Source organism: Gadus morhua, chromosome 13 (assembly GCF_902167405.1).
Source record: "Gadus morhua chromosome 13, gadMor3.0, whole genome shotgun sequence".
Taxonomy (NCBI): Eukaryota; Metazoa; Chordata; class Actinopteri; order Gadiformes; family Gadidae; genus Gadus; species Gadus morhua.
In genome coordinates, this window is record NC_044060.1 from 12,687,909 (window position 1) to 12,704,236 (window position 16,328).

The 16,328-nt window shown below is 45.4% G+C and overlaps 1 protein-coding gene across 1 annotated transcript in view; it reads right to left on the minus strand.

The window, feature by feature from the left end:
* Positions 1–16,328, minus strand: part of adamts9 (ADAM metallopeptidase with thrombospondin type 1 motif, 9) — a 51,215-nt gene that overhangs the window by 1,200 nt on the left and 33,687 nt on the right. Inside the window, exons 29-40 of the mRNA XM_030375196.1 lie at positions 13,345–13,512; positions 11,205–11,381; positions 9,460–9,630; positions 9,161–9,358; positions 8,500–8,629; positions 7,817–7,911; positions 6,747–6,841; positions 6,109–6,242; positions 4,167–4,258; positions 2,927–3,031; positions 1,314–1,419; positions 1–1,119 (exon numbers count right to left, since the gene is read on the minus strand). The exon at positions 1–1,119 is cut by the window's left edge and continues 1,200 nt beyond it. Coding sequence (XP_030231056.1) covers positions 1,333–1,419; positions 2,927–3,031; positions 4,167–4,258; positions 6,109–6,242; positions 6,747–6,841; positions 7,817–7,911; positions 8,500–8,629; positions 9,161–9,358; positions 9,460–9,630; positions 11,205–11,381; positions 13,345–13,512 — 1,452 coding nt within the window. The 3' untranslated portion in view covers positions 1–1,119; positions 1,314–1,332. The remainder of the gene's footprint in view (positions 1,120–1,313; positions 1,420–2,926; positions 3,032–4,166; positions 4,259–6,108; positions 6,243–6,746; positions 6,842–7,816; positions 7,912–8,499; positions 8,630–9,160; positions 9,359–9,459; positions 9,631–11,204; positions 11,382–13,344; positions 13,513–16,328) is intronic.

Genomic DNA, 16,328 nt, shown 5'->3' on the forward strand with positions numbered 1-16,328 from the left:
TTGTTAGCTCTCCCTTGTGTCCCTGTGCTCCACCTGAGAGACAGGCCCCCCACAGGGGGAACGTGATCCCCTCTGATGTCTGCCCGTCTAATCCCGACGGTACCTTTAGCCCACTGAGCCGTACTCCCGTGTCAACGGTCAATTGTGCCTGTGTGTACACTATGTGTGTGTGTGTGTGTGTGTGTGTGTGTGTGTGCGCTTGCCCCTTGTGTGTGTGAGTGTATGAACATGCTTCTGTGTTAAATATGTGAACGATTGCAAAGAAGATGTTTGTGGAATTATATATAATTCCTACTATAACATAATATAATAAAATTATATTCTCTTTAATGTTTTTGTATAGTGTGTATATATACAGTATCTAGAGTGTATATAGACAGGTGTATTAGTGTTAAAGTTTAGCACATGTCTTGCCTCCTCATATATGCAACATTAGTAGCACCATGACCATAAGACTATGTGTACAGTATTTCCCAGAGTAAGACTGTCATAACAATGCTGACACACAGATGTACTCTCCTCTACACTATTGGATACACAGTATCCAGTATAGAGACAGCAGTCAGTCTACAATTACTGTAGAAGAAAAGCACAAGACTGAACATAGCTGCCCATGAGGTATTCGTTAAAGGCTTTGATTTGGTGATACCTTTGTAGCACTGGAAAACTGTGAGTGGGTAACAGTGTGATGCTATAAAGGGCAGTTTGAGCTGATAAAGTGAGCAGAGATAGAGACAAACTAGGATGGTGACCAGCAGCCAATCAACATCAGAAGATTTTCTACTTATAGCTATACCAACACTAGTGAACAGTGGATGTGTGGCTGTACCACAATGGCTTCAACAAGACAAAATGGCCCATATTGCCAGAAATAAACAACATAGAGCAGGTTTTGCCTCACACACGCCAATTTAACAAACAAGTTACATTATGATATAACAAGGAAAGAAAAGCATTATATAATAAATATATTTATACAGTACTTACAGCATATTCTTTTACATTATGTACGTGAGACGAGGACATCTGGTGGACAGAGCAGAGACTGCGACTGAGACAGCTTTAGCACCACTGAACAGGAAGGCACATACTGGCCCGATATGAACACTTGAAAAAGACCTGCCAACAAGATCAAAAATAAATGACAAGATAGATGAACGATCCTGCTTTTAATCAAGAATGTAAACCTTTAGCAGAGATGCTTTCTAAAGGTCAACATAAATGTTTACTTTACAGAAATATAATATTGTATAGATCCATTGTAAGTGACGTTCCCTGGGACAATTGTAGTAATCATTGGTTGTATAGTACACCTGTTTGATGTGGTGGATTCTATTCCAGTATGACTGTTAGGCTGGAGGAGGAGGGAGTACATGTTCCACAGTATCCGCCGCACATTCCTGTAACTCTGCTGCCATCCTGTGGAGGCAAGAAGAGGTGCGAGTTAGGTCTTTCTAAAATAGCTTCATAATAAATAATAATTCATAAGTACTAGGCCCTTAAAATATGGATAAACACAAATACACTATTTTTATGAAATGTAACTTTAAAGCGTCCAAAATGTGGAATTCCACTTTCAGGTTTTTTATCTTTTTGAAACATGTTGAAACAATCGCTTAACATAATTTCTCATGTTCTTGTCATGTCAGGTCTAAAGTGCTAAGCACAAACATGATGTCAATGAGTAGCCTTAGGAAAAAAACATTTAGTGCTGTGTAGAGGGAGGCTGGGGACCTGTTCTATGTCCAGTTGGTTAAGGAGTCAATCTGTTATAAGTGAGTTATTTAGGACAGGCTTGTTTTGGTTGGATAGATCTGCAATTATCCTTTATAGAAATCACAGGCTATCACTCAGCAGCTTAGAAACAAGGATACTATAGGCATATTTAAAGACCACCATAGTGAACCAGCTCATTAAATACAGACAGGCGAATTACATACTTTGCATGCATAAGTCGACTCCTACAACACAATGAGGAAGCCGGCGTGCCAGACTAATGCCCTATCGGGCATAAACAAACCACAGGGTACAACGAGTGGCTTGGCTGTTCATACCCAAAGAGCCCTCTCCATCTCACTAACATAACCTGTGTTCCCTTTACACCGGCCACTTTATAGAAATCAGACCAGGAACACTTTCTGGCATCCCGCTCCCTCCAGTGATGCCAGGAAAGCACTCTACAGCCTGATCTCCATTTCAAAGAGATAGAGGGGGAGAGAGAGAGAGAGAGAGAGAGAGAGAGAGAGAGAGAGAGAGAGAGAGAGAGAGAGAGAGAGAGAGAGAGAGAGAGAGAGAGAGAGAGAGAGAGAGAGAGAGAGAGAGAGAGAGAGAGAGAGAGAGAGAGAGAGAAGGGGGTTGATGGTACTTGAGAGAGCAGCTGCCCAATAAGGGTCTTTCCCAGCAGGGTCTCAGGGAGCCAGAGGAGTTTTGGATGAGGGAGCCCAGTTGGGAATGTGCCCAGACAGCCTTCTCCTCAGCTCAAGAGTGCAAAGAGGATGGGAGGGAGGGAGGGAGAGAGGGAGAGAGAGTTAGGGAGGGAATGAAGAAGGGAGGGAATGAGGGAGGGAGGGAGGGAGGGAGGGAGGGAGGGAGTGGGGAAGGTGGGTGATTGGAGGGATTAAATGTGAGCGTAGTTCAGGATGAATAAGCAGAAAAAAACGAAAGTGGAATCAAGAGGCAATGAAGGAGGGAAGTAGTGAAAGACGGGGAATGATAGGGGGCTGCCAGGAGCTAATGAATAACAACTTAGGACTGAGTATGCAAACACTCAAAGCCGTTATTCATTTGTTTTTTTTCATTTGCAAGATACCAAGGGGCGTCCAAGAGAGATCGCTGGAGCTTTTCTGTCTTTTAATCATGCTGAGTTGTAGAGCGTGATCTAGGGTTGCAGGACACGTAGGGAGTGTGTGGACCGGGTCGGCGGTACCTCTGATCTACTGATCTCAGCCACTGCATAGTTGCCCTGGGTGATCCAGTGAGCGTCCTGGGCCACCTGCAGGCCTGTACCTGAGAGGTTAACTCTGAATTGCCCCTGCAAAGAATGGAGAGGTTTTGTCAGAGACCAGCTTCAGCATGACGACAGGCGATAGGCCATACTGCACACATTTACAGTTCTAAAAATAAAATATATACGTTAAATATATATGTTTATATAACATGACTCCATGACATTTTCTCTACCACAAACACAAACACAAAGAGAGAGAGAGCTGGCTAATTGGGAAATCTGGCTATTCCAGAGAGAGTAAATTAAGCACTCAATGCAAGTTCACATACAGTACAGGCTATGAGCTCTGTAGCCGACTCTGGTTCAGGTGCGAGAACGAATCATTCTCACACCTGATGATGCATATACATCAGGTGTGAAAATGAATCATCCTCACACCTGATGTAGCATTTACATCAGGTGTATATGCCAGCTTGTCTAGCATATACAACAAACTGTGTGACTGCACAGACAGATCACACACACAGACACCCCCCCCCCCCACACACACAATGAAACAAACAGATAGGGGGGCTCCCAATCGCCCAGCCCCCATGATTCCAAAGGCAAACCGGGAAAACACAGTAGAGGGGGAAAAGTAGGTCAAAGGGTGCATTTGAGGTACTTCTTTTTAACTTTTGTCTTCTCCTCCGCGTTTTACTGGCTTTCCCTGGTGGTTGGATGCTGATCATTAACAGGGTGGAGAGGCAGGTCATCTGGGCCGCACATTGGGTGCAGGATGGGACTAGAGGGGGAGGTGGGTAGTGTGGGAACCTCGGGGCCAAGAGCACGGCAATCGCGCATATAAAGGAGGGAACACCATAGGGGGCAGAGTGTGCACGTTAAGCATGTGCACACGGCCGATAAATAAAGCAACAGCACAAACACAGAACACACTCAAACGCAACTGTGTGTGCAAAAAAATAAATAAACTTGTGCCGGTTTTGTGTGTGTGCTCTCCAGTGTCTTTTGATATAATCATTACCAGCCACATTGGGGGTTTTCCTTTCCAAGAAGAAGAACAGCTCGAATGAGTATTGGTTGCAGCCACATTTAATGATGACTGGCACGGCTCTGTTTTAAAGCTGAACTCTATCATACTATGAAGACTGTGTTGACCGGAGAATGGATTGGAACAATGCTGATGTACTGATATTCCTTCCCTCGTTGTAGTTCTCACCTGTGGACAGCGGGCGGCGCTAAAGCAGTCTCCAGCTGTTGCAAAGGGAATTCGCTGGCCTTCATGGGTGGATGCAAACTGCCAGTCTGTGGCTAAAGGACAAAACAGAATGACAAGGACATAGAAGAAGATACGAGAGAAAATAATGACACAGGTGGTTTTTATAATGCTGGAGTAAGCTCGGGTCATAACCTGGCCGTTTTGTAATGATCAAAATAATCAAAAGGTACTCATCATAGGGCTTGTACACTGTGCAATTTCCTCGCAATGACTGCCTCCATTTCGGTATAGGAGCATAATAATTGTATTGATAGTAATAGTGTTTTGGTCATTGTTTCGTAAACAATTTTACAATGATTTGTTATTATGGGGTGACATTGTAGTGTTTACAACTGCCACAGTGGTTCTCATTTTTTATTTTCATAGATATGGTGCATTTACATTTATTAAGGATTTTACATTACTACAACTCTCTTGGCTATTCTAAAATGGGTATCGGCAACAAAAATCCCATGATGCATTCTGCTATACAAGCCCTATAACGACTCTTTTTCTAGATCCTTTCCTCTCGTAAACTCAAAAGTCTCAAGTTGAATAGAAATGGGTAGGGCGTGTACTGTGATTACAGTAACAATGCAAGTGGAACAAAGTGCTCTTATGGTTTTCACTGGAACTCAGTCAGAGTCAGAGGTCCATATCCAGAAGAGGCCCAACATTCTGAGGTGTCATTATATAAGAGCTTTCCAAGACCTTTCGGGAGCTTGTGAGATGCTACTCTGTTTACAACAGATAATCCTAAACCTAACACCAATTTTGTGTAGTTGTGCAAAGGGCTTTTAACCTTGCACAGTTTTAAAGTTGTCTCACAAATCACCCGGCTGGACATCTTGACTCCATTAGGCCAATCAGCCATGGGCATAATTAAGTGGAAAGGAAACTAAACCTTTAGCGAGAGTGATGACAAAGAAGGGCTCTAATTAACGCAGGCCTAGAAGGGTGAGGGAGAGGTTCTCTGTCTAGCTGTCTCCCCCGCTATTACCAATTAGCTCTTTGTTTAATTGTTAGCCTGGAGTGCGTCTAACTACTTATTCCCCGAAGTAAAGTCTTCCCTCACAAAGTGAGTGTGTGAGGGTGTTCCCATGCATGGTATTTATAATGAAACTTGAGTTTATGACAATAATTCCCGGAAATCCCTGTTTAAACAACATCAAGATTCTCCACTTGAAGCGTGAATGCCAACGCCTGACTTGGCAAACGTCTTTTCCGAACTGTAAAGCCCAGGTCTCTTTATATGGAAATGTGGTTTGAATGCAGCCTCCCTTTCTCATTGGTCAGGCTTCTGTGGGATACAGCTTTAACTTTAATAGTACATAAGCAGCATGTAAAAGTCTGTAACACTTTCACTACGAGCAGCAGACAACCTGTTCTTACCGAGTGGGGGTCTTCAGTTGTTTCTTAATTTCAGTGTGACCTTCAGTTGATCACGTAAAGCCCTCGGCGGTGCTTTGATGATAGTTTAAATTCTGAGAATGATTGACTGAGTATTCATGAACGAGTGCTGAAACGATTAATCGTTGAATGATTGAATAATTGAATTGTCATTTACGAAAGAGTTTTGTGAGTGTATGTGTGTGTGTGTGTGTATGATTGTGTGTGTGTTTCTGAGTGTTTCTGAGATAGTGTGTTCGCTAGGGTGTGAGAATGTGAGAGTGTGTGTGAGTGTGTGTGTTTCTGCATGTGTGTGTGTGTGCGTGTGTGTGTGTGTATGGGAATTTCGTCATGAAGGTGTGCGTGCGTTTGTTTGTCTGGGATTGTGTTATTGTGTGTGTTTGTGTGTGTGTGTGTGTGTTTGTGTTTGTTTCCTCGTGAGTTTGTGTGTGTGTGTGTGTGTGTGTTTGTGTATTTGTAGGTTTGTGTGTCTGGGTGTGTGTGGACAACTCACTGACGATGTGCATCTTGCTGAGGTCCAGGCGGACCTTGGAGAAGGCGGAGAGGCCAGCGGCGCTGTAGTCCTTCCTGCACTCACAGTCCTCTCTGATCGAGCCGTTTGCTGGACACTGGGTGGGGTCTATCAGTCTGTACAATGTGTGACCCATAGAGCACACACACACACACCCACACACACACACACACACACACACACACATGATAAAGAGGAAAATATATGATTAGGCATGCCACCGAAACTCGCACACACACCAATACACACATGCACGTACGTAAGGGGTACGAACGTATGCATGTACGTACACGCACAAATACACATGCACACACACGCACACACACAAACACACACACACACACACACACACACACACACACACACACACACACACAGACACACGCACACACACACACACACACAGACACACGCACACACACGCACACACACAGATAGCATGTAAACACACACTCACTGACACGCACAGACACACACACACAATGAAAGTGAGGTTTTCTACAGCCCTCATTCCATTTCAGCCTTCTCCAAATTCCAGTCTAAGTGGATCCCTATTTCTGAAGTCTGTAGCATATTATATTAAAATAGGACAATGGTTCGTCCCCATTAGAAGCCATTACCTGAAGCCAAAGACCTCAGAGAAGTTCTCCCGTTCCCCAGCGGTCAGGGTGAGGTACTCCTGCGGCGTGTCTGTCTGGAGGCCAGCACAGTAGACCTGAGGGAGGCAGAGGAGGAGGACAGGAAGAGGAGGAGGAAGAGGAGGAAGAGGCGCATCAGGAAGAGAAGGAGGAGGTGGAGGAGGAGGAGAAGGAGGAGGAGGAGGACCAGGAAGATGATGATGAGGAGGACCAGGAAGATGATGATGAGGAGGAAGACCAGGAAGAATGATGATGAGGAGGAGGAAGACCCGGAAAATGATGATGATGATGATGAGGAGGACCAGGAAGAGGATGATGAGGAGGACCAGGAAGATGATGATGATGATGAGGAGGAGGAGGAGGACCACGAGGATGATAACAACCATAACAAATATCAATGAGGAGGAATTTGGAATGGAGATATATAAAGATAACATATTTCATCATATTAATTATTATGATATTCATCTGATATACTACAAACAGGTTCCGGGCTGAGAGGTTAACAGAGAGATAATGAGTTTGGAGGGAGAACGCATACGGTGAAAACCTTCACATTTGGTCTGGACCGAGTGAAAAAGACACACGTGTGATCTGGTTAAGCTAAAGTGACCACCTGTCTGTACTACTAAAGGACAGCGAGAGGACAGGTCCGTCTGAAGCATTCTTCCACCACATGTCTTTGTCTGCTGCAGCGTGGCGTGACTGAGCTCAGTTATTGTGAGTAATATAAATGTTAAAGAGTAGAGGTCCATATGGAAAGCCCCCACCATACACACATGTGCACGTGTGCACACCACGATGGAAAGATGAAAACGATCTGTCAATGCTAATCCCATCACAGAAGTACAGAAATACTTCAATTCTCTCTCTCTCTCTCTCTCTCTCTCTCTCTCTCTCTCTCTCTCTCTCTCTCTCTCTCTCTCTCTCTCTCTCTCTCTCTCTCTCTCTCTCTCTCTCTCTCTCTCTCTCTCTCACCTCAAATGTAGATGACTGACACATGCTTTTCAAAGGGCATGTCTTCATCAAGTTAGAATATCCTCCAAAGTTACCTTGAGTGCTTTCCCATGAATTCTGAGAAAGTGCTCGCCATCTGGGACGCGTCCATGCAGTCTCTGGACGTCCCGGCAGCTCACAGGCAAATGGCCTGGGGCACAAAAGGGGGAAGGAGAAAGGTTAAACTCAATCGGTGTTTCTTTGAGAAGCACAGACTGTATGGCTATGCATACAGACACACACAATCGCGCACACACACACATGCACACACCCATACTCAATCACTCACACACACACACACACACACACACACACACACACACACACACACACACACACACACACACACACACACACACACACACACACACACACACACACACACACACACACAAATTTCAAAAGGCTGGTCAAGTGTGGCAAATTGCTGTACTGAATCACAGAAAATTGATAGCGCCTCATTCTTTGATGTTGACCCATTCTACTGTATTGGACTGTATTGTATTGTACTGTACTGTAGGCACACAGCAGGGTCAATGAGCTCAACCTTGCTGTTTGTCTCGGACGGTAAACATTTCACCCTCAGGCCAGACGTTGGCGATAAGGACATCAAGGGCCGGCTAGACTCCAGGCCTCTGTTATTCCACAGACGCTTTGTGGCGGTGGGCGCAGTCAGGCGTGCACCTCCGTCTGCTGACCGTGGCCTCCCAAGCCAGGGGCAGATGTTTGTGGTACTCACAGTCCAGGTTGCTGCAGACCTTCCTCCTCTCTGGCATGGCGTCAGGGGAACACCTGGTGACCTGCTGACCGTCTGCCGTCTCACACTGTAGATTCCTCTCCATCACCCCAGCACCACAACTCACCGAGCACTGGTGGACGGAGCACAGGAAAGGACATGTTTGTGTTTACACCACGGCATCGTTGAATACTTGATTCTGATATGTTAACCAGGTTCCAAGAGTGGGCATTATTTTTCAATTACGGGACCACTCTGTCTTCAAACTGTTCAGAATCAATGCGCTACTAATCGAAAACATCCATAGACCAGCTTACTGTTGATTTCTGAAGTATTTTGTAACTGTTCTTTGATAACATCTCTGCATTTTTTTCCAAGAGAAAAAGGACATTGCAAAGACGCATGCACCCCTAGAGCAAGCCCTGCTCTACTTTTCTTTTATGCAACAATGGCAGTGGACTGTAGGCTGACATCCGGGAGAGAGAGCCCGGCCAGGCAAGGCTCCCTAGGATCCATTTTATTTATAGTAATTTATGCATATGATTGATAGATAAAACATTTGTAATAGAAAAAGAAAGTCAGAAGAAATGCAGTCAGGTTTTCGGAGTAGGCTCATGGTCTTATAAATAAATGAAATATTTGACAAAAGCCAAGCCATGCTCACCGGCCCCCAGGTTCCGGCCCTCCATTCCTGCGGCGCCAGGCAGGGGCCCACAGTACAGGGCGAGTAGCTCTCAGGGGGCGTCCCGGGGCAGTTTGAAGAAGACTGATGCCCGTACTCATAGTTGTCAGAATTCCCAGAATGCACCTCACTGCAGGAAACAAGACGCCGGCGGAAGCTCTCGCCACAGCTGGCTGAACACTGGATAGTGGGGAGAATCAAATCCAGGATTTATACGTGGAGAACTGTGGCAGTCTTTTATTTTAAGTTTGAGTTTCTTTAAAATAATTCCCAGCACTCACGTCAGTCCAATCCCCGGTGACCCAGACAAAATCACAAGGGTGGCTGTTACAGGGCTCCGAGTCCGGGGCTCGGACCTGGCTTGCACAGAACATGTCATGGACCTCTTTCCCCAGCTGGTCCACACACTGCATGGCCCGTCGCCGATGGCCCGTCCCGCATGACTTACTGCACTACGGAAGCAGGACGCAACCAAGTTAGTTAATAATTGTCTCTGCAAAATACCTGTTTGTAAATAGGTAAATACATGGTGATTGCCCACTTGGTGCATACCCCGATGTATACCCCCCCCCTACCCCACATTCAGGACATCATGGCTCAAAATCAGCTCATCACACCTAACTTCGCAGAGTGTTTTTGTTCGAGATTGAAGGTCTTCAATGAACCGCCTTTCAGTGTACGTGCGTTTGATTGGACTGGATAAGCTGTTGCCTAGAGTGTACTGCCAGAACTAGCTACACCCATTTTGACCCAGAAGGTTTCCATAACACCTTTCCATCTTGGGCAGTGAACGTCAGCAATGTTTTGGGAAAAGAAGTTAGCCTTTTAAATGTTTTTACTGCTTTGATTGATCTTTGCGTTGATAGTCGAATCTAGAGTCTATACTGGGCCATGTATACACAAGGGGTGTTAAAATGTCTTAGTGTGCTTTTGGCTTCGACCTGGGTCAGATACAGTATTAGGAAGGGGAGCGACTGAGTCTGGTCCATATCAGCCTTCCACAGACACTGTCAAACAACAATGAAAAACACAGTGAGGCAACGCTGTGCAATAGAATAAGTCCCGTCTCCAAGGCTCCTGGTTCCATCGGTCAAATGTCTATGGGAAATAACATGGGTTTTTTGAATGATCATGTATAACAAACTCTTTCAGGCGTCGAAGAAGTAAAAGCTGCTCACGAACTACATACTTTTCCCATCTAGATTCCACTAGGGTTTTGGACTGTCGGTGCCGTTAAAGTAGTAAACTATTATAAATGCTATTTTAACGGCACCGACAATCCAAAACCCAAGTGGAATCTAGATGGAAAAAGTGTGTAGTTCAAAACGTGAGCAGCTTTTACTTCTTCGCCACCTACAGAGTTTGTTATGTACGATCCTTCAAAAACCCCATGTTATTTCCCATAGACATTTGACCAATGGAACCAGGAGCCTCGGAGGCGGGACTTATTCTTCAGAGGTCTATAGGAGTGTATTATTTTGGAGTTAAAGTTGAAGTGTGGATGCCAATGTGATTTAACCACAATATGCTGGGTTCATAACCTTTGTCATTAGCATAATTAAACACGCCGCCTGTGCTGGTACGGACTACTTTTCTTAGGACTACGAAGCACACCATCAGGTGAATTGTGATAATTAATGTCTAGCTCTTCTCGGGAAGTTAGAACATTTCACACTTACCAGGAATATGTTAATACCATAACATGTTAATAACATTCAGTATTTAAACAGGCTACTCTGAGTCGAAGACATCTAATTGTGCAAGAGCCGGCCTCTGCGTGGAGAAAAAAGAAAAGATCATCTGACTTTGATCATAGGTCTGCACTGCACACATAGCAACTCTCATCTCCTCTCCTTTCCCTTCCTCTCTTCCCAACGTGCGCACAGTGCGTGCGCAGCGCGCTCCACTTCTAGCTTCCCGAGTACAGCGAGACTCTCCATCAGCAGGACAGACCCATGCACTCCTCGTGTCACCACGTGTCACATTTTAGACGAGTTTATTTGAAAGTTATCAAAACTGAACTTACTGGTTGCCATTCCTCTTCCCGCCATTGGTACAGCGAGGGACACTCGGTAACGCTGCACGGCTGACCGGAAGCCGGTCGCGAGCGCTGGGAGCACTCTGTCCCGTCTGGACTCCGCCGGTTTCCGAGCCGACAGGAGACCTCGCGCCGCTGCGTACCGGTGCCACATGTCGCTGAACACTGAACAGACGACGGGTAGGATTTAAAAAAAAATCTGTTTGACAATGACAATTTATTGTTATGCTACTGTACTGCACTGCGCCTTTCGAACATAGTATAGCCTGTTTATTTACTCATATGTCCACGCATTTGATATCAGTGATGAGTCAGGCCCTAATTTATAGCCTCGATTTCCGGATCGATTCGGTAAGTTAAATTGTGTATTCGTTTTGTGGCATTCAGACTAAAATGACTATGAATGATAACCAAATCATTGTATTATTACTTATTTTATATGCTTCATCCAGTTTATATCACCAATAATTTATGATAGGAACAATTAAAAAGTATGTTTTAGTGAAAACAAAAAGCCATTTTAGTGTTGAATAGAGTCGTAAAGAAAGTGTTTATAATTACTATATACTATAACCTTTTGAGAATTCATTTTTATAGTCTAGTATAATTTAGTTCCATATCATATATAAATATGATATGTGAGGGTAAATATGACTGTATGACAATCTATTATTATCTGTTATTAATGTGTCCCATGTTAACATGTGTCCTTTGTTTTTCCAGCATTTAATAACTTCTAGGCACCCTGTTGCAAGACCATGCTGCACTTCCACTAAGACCAAGCAGGAGCGTCATTCCCTGGTGGAGAGAGAGAGAGAGAGAGAGAGTGAGAGATACACTGGAAGAGAGAGAGACAGAGGGAGAAAGATACAGAGAGAGGAGAGAGAGAGAGAGAGAGAGAGAGAGAGAGAGAGAGAGAGAGAGAGAGAGAGAGAGAGAGAGAGAGAGAGAGAGAGAGAGAGAGAGAGAAAGAGATACAGAGAGAGAGAGAGAGAGTGACAGAGAGAGAGACAGAGACAGAGAGAGCCAGCAAAAGAAAGCCAGCGAGAGAAAGCCAGCGAGAGAGCAACAATCCAGCAGGGATGGAGCACACATGTGAGAGGGATCCTCAACCAATGGGACGAGTCGGAGAGGAGACGTAAGTAAAAAATAGAAAGGAAAGAATCAAAGAAGAGCAAAGGAGGTTCTGCCAGCCCAGATGCAAGCCATGAGTGACTGGTATGAAACCACGTAAAGATGGCTTCTCTTGCAGGCCACTAAAGAGAGAGGGCCGAAAAGTTTCACGCAAGGATAGGAAAGTAGAAGGTAAGAGAGTCTCAGGTTTACTCAAATGTTGGTTAACATGTAAAAAGGAGTGAGAGAACGAATAAAAAAAGAATGCAATGATAGAAAACACAGGGAAAGAGGTTTGGTTTTTTGGGGCATTTTCCACATTTTATGGACTGGATCTCTGCTAGTTTGGGTTAAAAGAGAGCCTTGCACATGCCTTCCTCCCTGTGCCAGTTAGCAGTAGTGTGTTGCAGCAGCACATGGTCCTACTCCGTGGCCCCCAGCCTGCCTCAAGGTGGTGGGCCGACCAGCCCACCCAGGGGCGGCCTTCCCTACAGGCGGGTTAGGCGGCCGCCTAGAGCGCCATCTAGAGGGGGAGCGCAAAATAGTGCGTCCAAAAAAAAAAAAAAAAATCTTATCGGCTACACCCCCCCCCCCCCCCCCCCCCCCCCCCCCGTCAACAATCGCTCCATACCCCCCCCCCCCCCCCGTCAACAATCTCGCCTAGAGCGCCAAATGTGCTGGGGCCGCCCCTGAGCCCACCGCCCACCACAGTCATGTGGAGCAGCACCCTCAGCCCAGTTAGCCGCCTTGCTCTGGGAATCAGAGACCACGGCAGTAAGCCCCGTTGTGCAGCAGATGTTTGGACACACACACACACACACACACACACACACACACACACACACACACACACACACACACACACAAGCACACACACACACACACACCACAGAGAACCAGTAAGCTGTTACACATTACAGCATGAAGAGAAAGAAAGAAGGTCTTGCAAGCCTTCCAGGGTGAGAACATCAGGGTTATTTGCGAGCAGCAGGGGGTGGGGGCAGTGGCACTGTACCTCTGCCCAGCCGCCCGTCTTCCACTTGGGGCAGCGGCTCCCGCGGCAGCGCCTCTGCCTGGCAGGCTTGGGCCGCAGCCGGCAGTCCTCCTCCGGGAGAGGGAGCCCTGACCCGGTCACACAGCTCACCGGGCGGTTCCTGAGGCCTTTTCCGCAGGAGGCCGAACACTGCAAGGAGCAGACAGAGTTAATCAAGATGAGGACAGGGGTCCTTTGAACACTGCAAAGAGCAGACCGAGTTAATCAAGATGAGGACAGGTGATCCTTTGACTTGAGGTGTGACGCCAGAAAATAAAGGATGAATACCCATGCAGTGGCTAATATAAAAGGTGTCAAGCCCCCCTTTTACACAGTTATTACTACAAGAAGGGAAGACAAGAAAGGTTATTAAGCAAACACATATTGACAAAAAACATCAGTGGAAAACATTAGAATGGGAAACATGGTTATAGGCATAAAGCAACACTATTTTTTAAATGATACCAAGCCGTTGTTTGAAAAACGCTCATCTAATTGCTTTTCATTTTCTGACATAGTCAAGGAAATGGCATCAGGATTGGTTATCTGTTCCAAACAACATTGCGATGTTTAAGCTTCAAGAAGGATAGATTTAAGTTGAATCATTTGAATGTATTTATTTCAATAGGATGATTATATGAACGAGCCGAATGGTTAAATGGTTCAGAATTCAGGCATTCCTTGTTATAACTATTGTTAAACAGTTTGATTTGTTTAATTGTTTTGTCTCACATACCGAAAAGGTCTGTGACAGTGAGATAAACGACAGCATGCACCACGTGGACTTCACAGACCCACTGTTGAAAAAGCGCGCCATGCCAGTCCGCCAGCGGTTCTGATCCACTTCCAGGTTTCTCCTGACTGAGCCACTGGGCGTCCTATAACACGCTCCGACAGTGGACGGCCCACTCCACTCCACTCCAGCCGTGCGCGCCAACAAACACACGCACAGGCCCCAGAGTGACAGCAGGGGGAAGTCGGGTGGGAGGGGCTTGGCTCGGTGGTGCTCGGGTTAATCAAAGGGGGCGTCGGGTGCAGCGATGGATAGGAGGTGACAGGCTCTGGAGCTGAATGAGTCCAGAGGCAGCGAGGGGCACCGCTCGGCCCAGAGAGGGACAGCACCAACACTCGCTGACCCTTCACCTCATTCTGGGGGGCGGGTATGGGGTCCACCTCAACAACCATTCATAAAGTGGGGAGAAGTGAAGTGATGGGAGATGAGGTTGGCGGTGATGTAGATGAGGGGCTGTTAATACGGCGTATGGGTGTCAGGAAATAAATAATCATTTCAGGTTTGGTTTAACCACACTGTTGTGCTGTTCATGGGTTACAGAGACACACACAAACTACGTTAACTAGGATAGAAAACCAATAAAAACAATTAAATGTTTCTTTCTTTTTCATTTGAACCAAATAAAAGAAAGTCATGTGCCAAATTAAATGGGACTAAGGATTTTTCTTTCGTCCAGAATAAAAAAGTATTAGTTTTAAGTTTCATTTTGAATTCCAATGTCTTTAAATGTACAGTAGAATTATGAATAGCAAGAAAGAAAAATCTCTCTGAGTCAAGATACTAATCTCTCATTAATGCGGCTGAATATGGATAAATTAAGAAAAAATATGTTTCATATGAATATATAAAACATGTTTTCATGAACTGCGGTAAGCCAATTGCACACACTGCCCTGGGCCGGGATGGAAATTTCAAGAAGAAAAGGGGTTTACAGGGAAGGCTGAGGTTATTAAAAACAGACATTTACAATCTGAGGCAAAATGCCAGCATGCTGTTATGCTTGTCATGCCATACTTTCTTAGTTTTATGTAGTAAAAAATTAATAAACCATTTCAGAGCACTCAAATACCCAAGCTTGGGAATTATTAGAAAGTAAATTACCAGCCACTTTCTCAGTCCATGAAATCTCATGCAGACTACATTAACGTTCTCTGGGGCGGAATGAATAGCTAAATCACAGTAGCAGTTGTCTTAAATTACCCTGGAGCTCACTTACTCACACACACACATACTTAACCTTAACATGACTTATATTTCTATCCGATAGACATTAAACCCACGTTCACTCATCTAACAGCTGTAAATAAACAATGGTATACGATTATCCCTTCTTGCGTGATTAAAATGCAGACCACAAAAAATAGGTGAGTAAGGTGAATCTACCCTTTTGCTGCAAGGTTCAAAATGCTGCATTTGTACCATCTAACTTGTGTGTTGTGTACAGAATGAGTTCAAATAAAACCTTCTTTCAACCACAGTCTCATTCCGCATTGTAATGCAGGCCCTTTGTCCGGGCCCCAAGCAGAGGACCTCTATTCTATGGAGTCTATAGAGTCTATTGGACTCTTCCGGACATCAATAGATGACACGGCTGTTCCGGGCACTTTTTTTTTTTTCCCCTCTTTCTTTCCTTTTTGTTTCTTTTTTTTTTTTCTCCCCTGGCATCACAACCATTTCCCAGAAGCCATGTGTTGTGTGCTGATGAGAAGAACCGGGCCCCTTCCCAGATCAAATGTGACCCCCTGACCCGCCCAATTCACCGCAGCATTGTCTCATCAGAGTCCCCTTCATTGGAGTCACTGCCACTGGGCCCCCCACCATCGGAAGAATGTCATCAGCCCGCATTAGCAAATGGGGGCGGGGCTAACCAGGTTCGGGGGTAAGCGGTCGGGGACGGGGGGGGGGTGGCGTCGGCAGTGACTTTATAGAAGAGCACGCGTCACCGGGCATCCCTCCGTCCCCTCTTCAAAAAAAAAACAGCCATAGTGGGCATTAGGAGTGGATGAACATACCGAATGCGATGGGAGGTCCATGGATGCATTGTCACACAGAAGAAAGATTTACCTTGATAGAAAAAAAATAACTCTGTACCCCGCCACCAAAAGCATGATGGCTGAAAAGAGGGACGGTAATGCCCTGACCTCCTGAAACAACAAAAGATATTGCTCAGTGA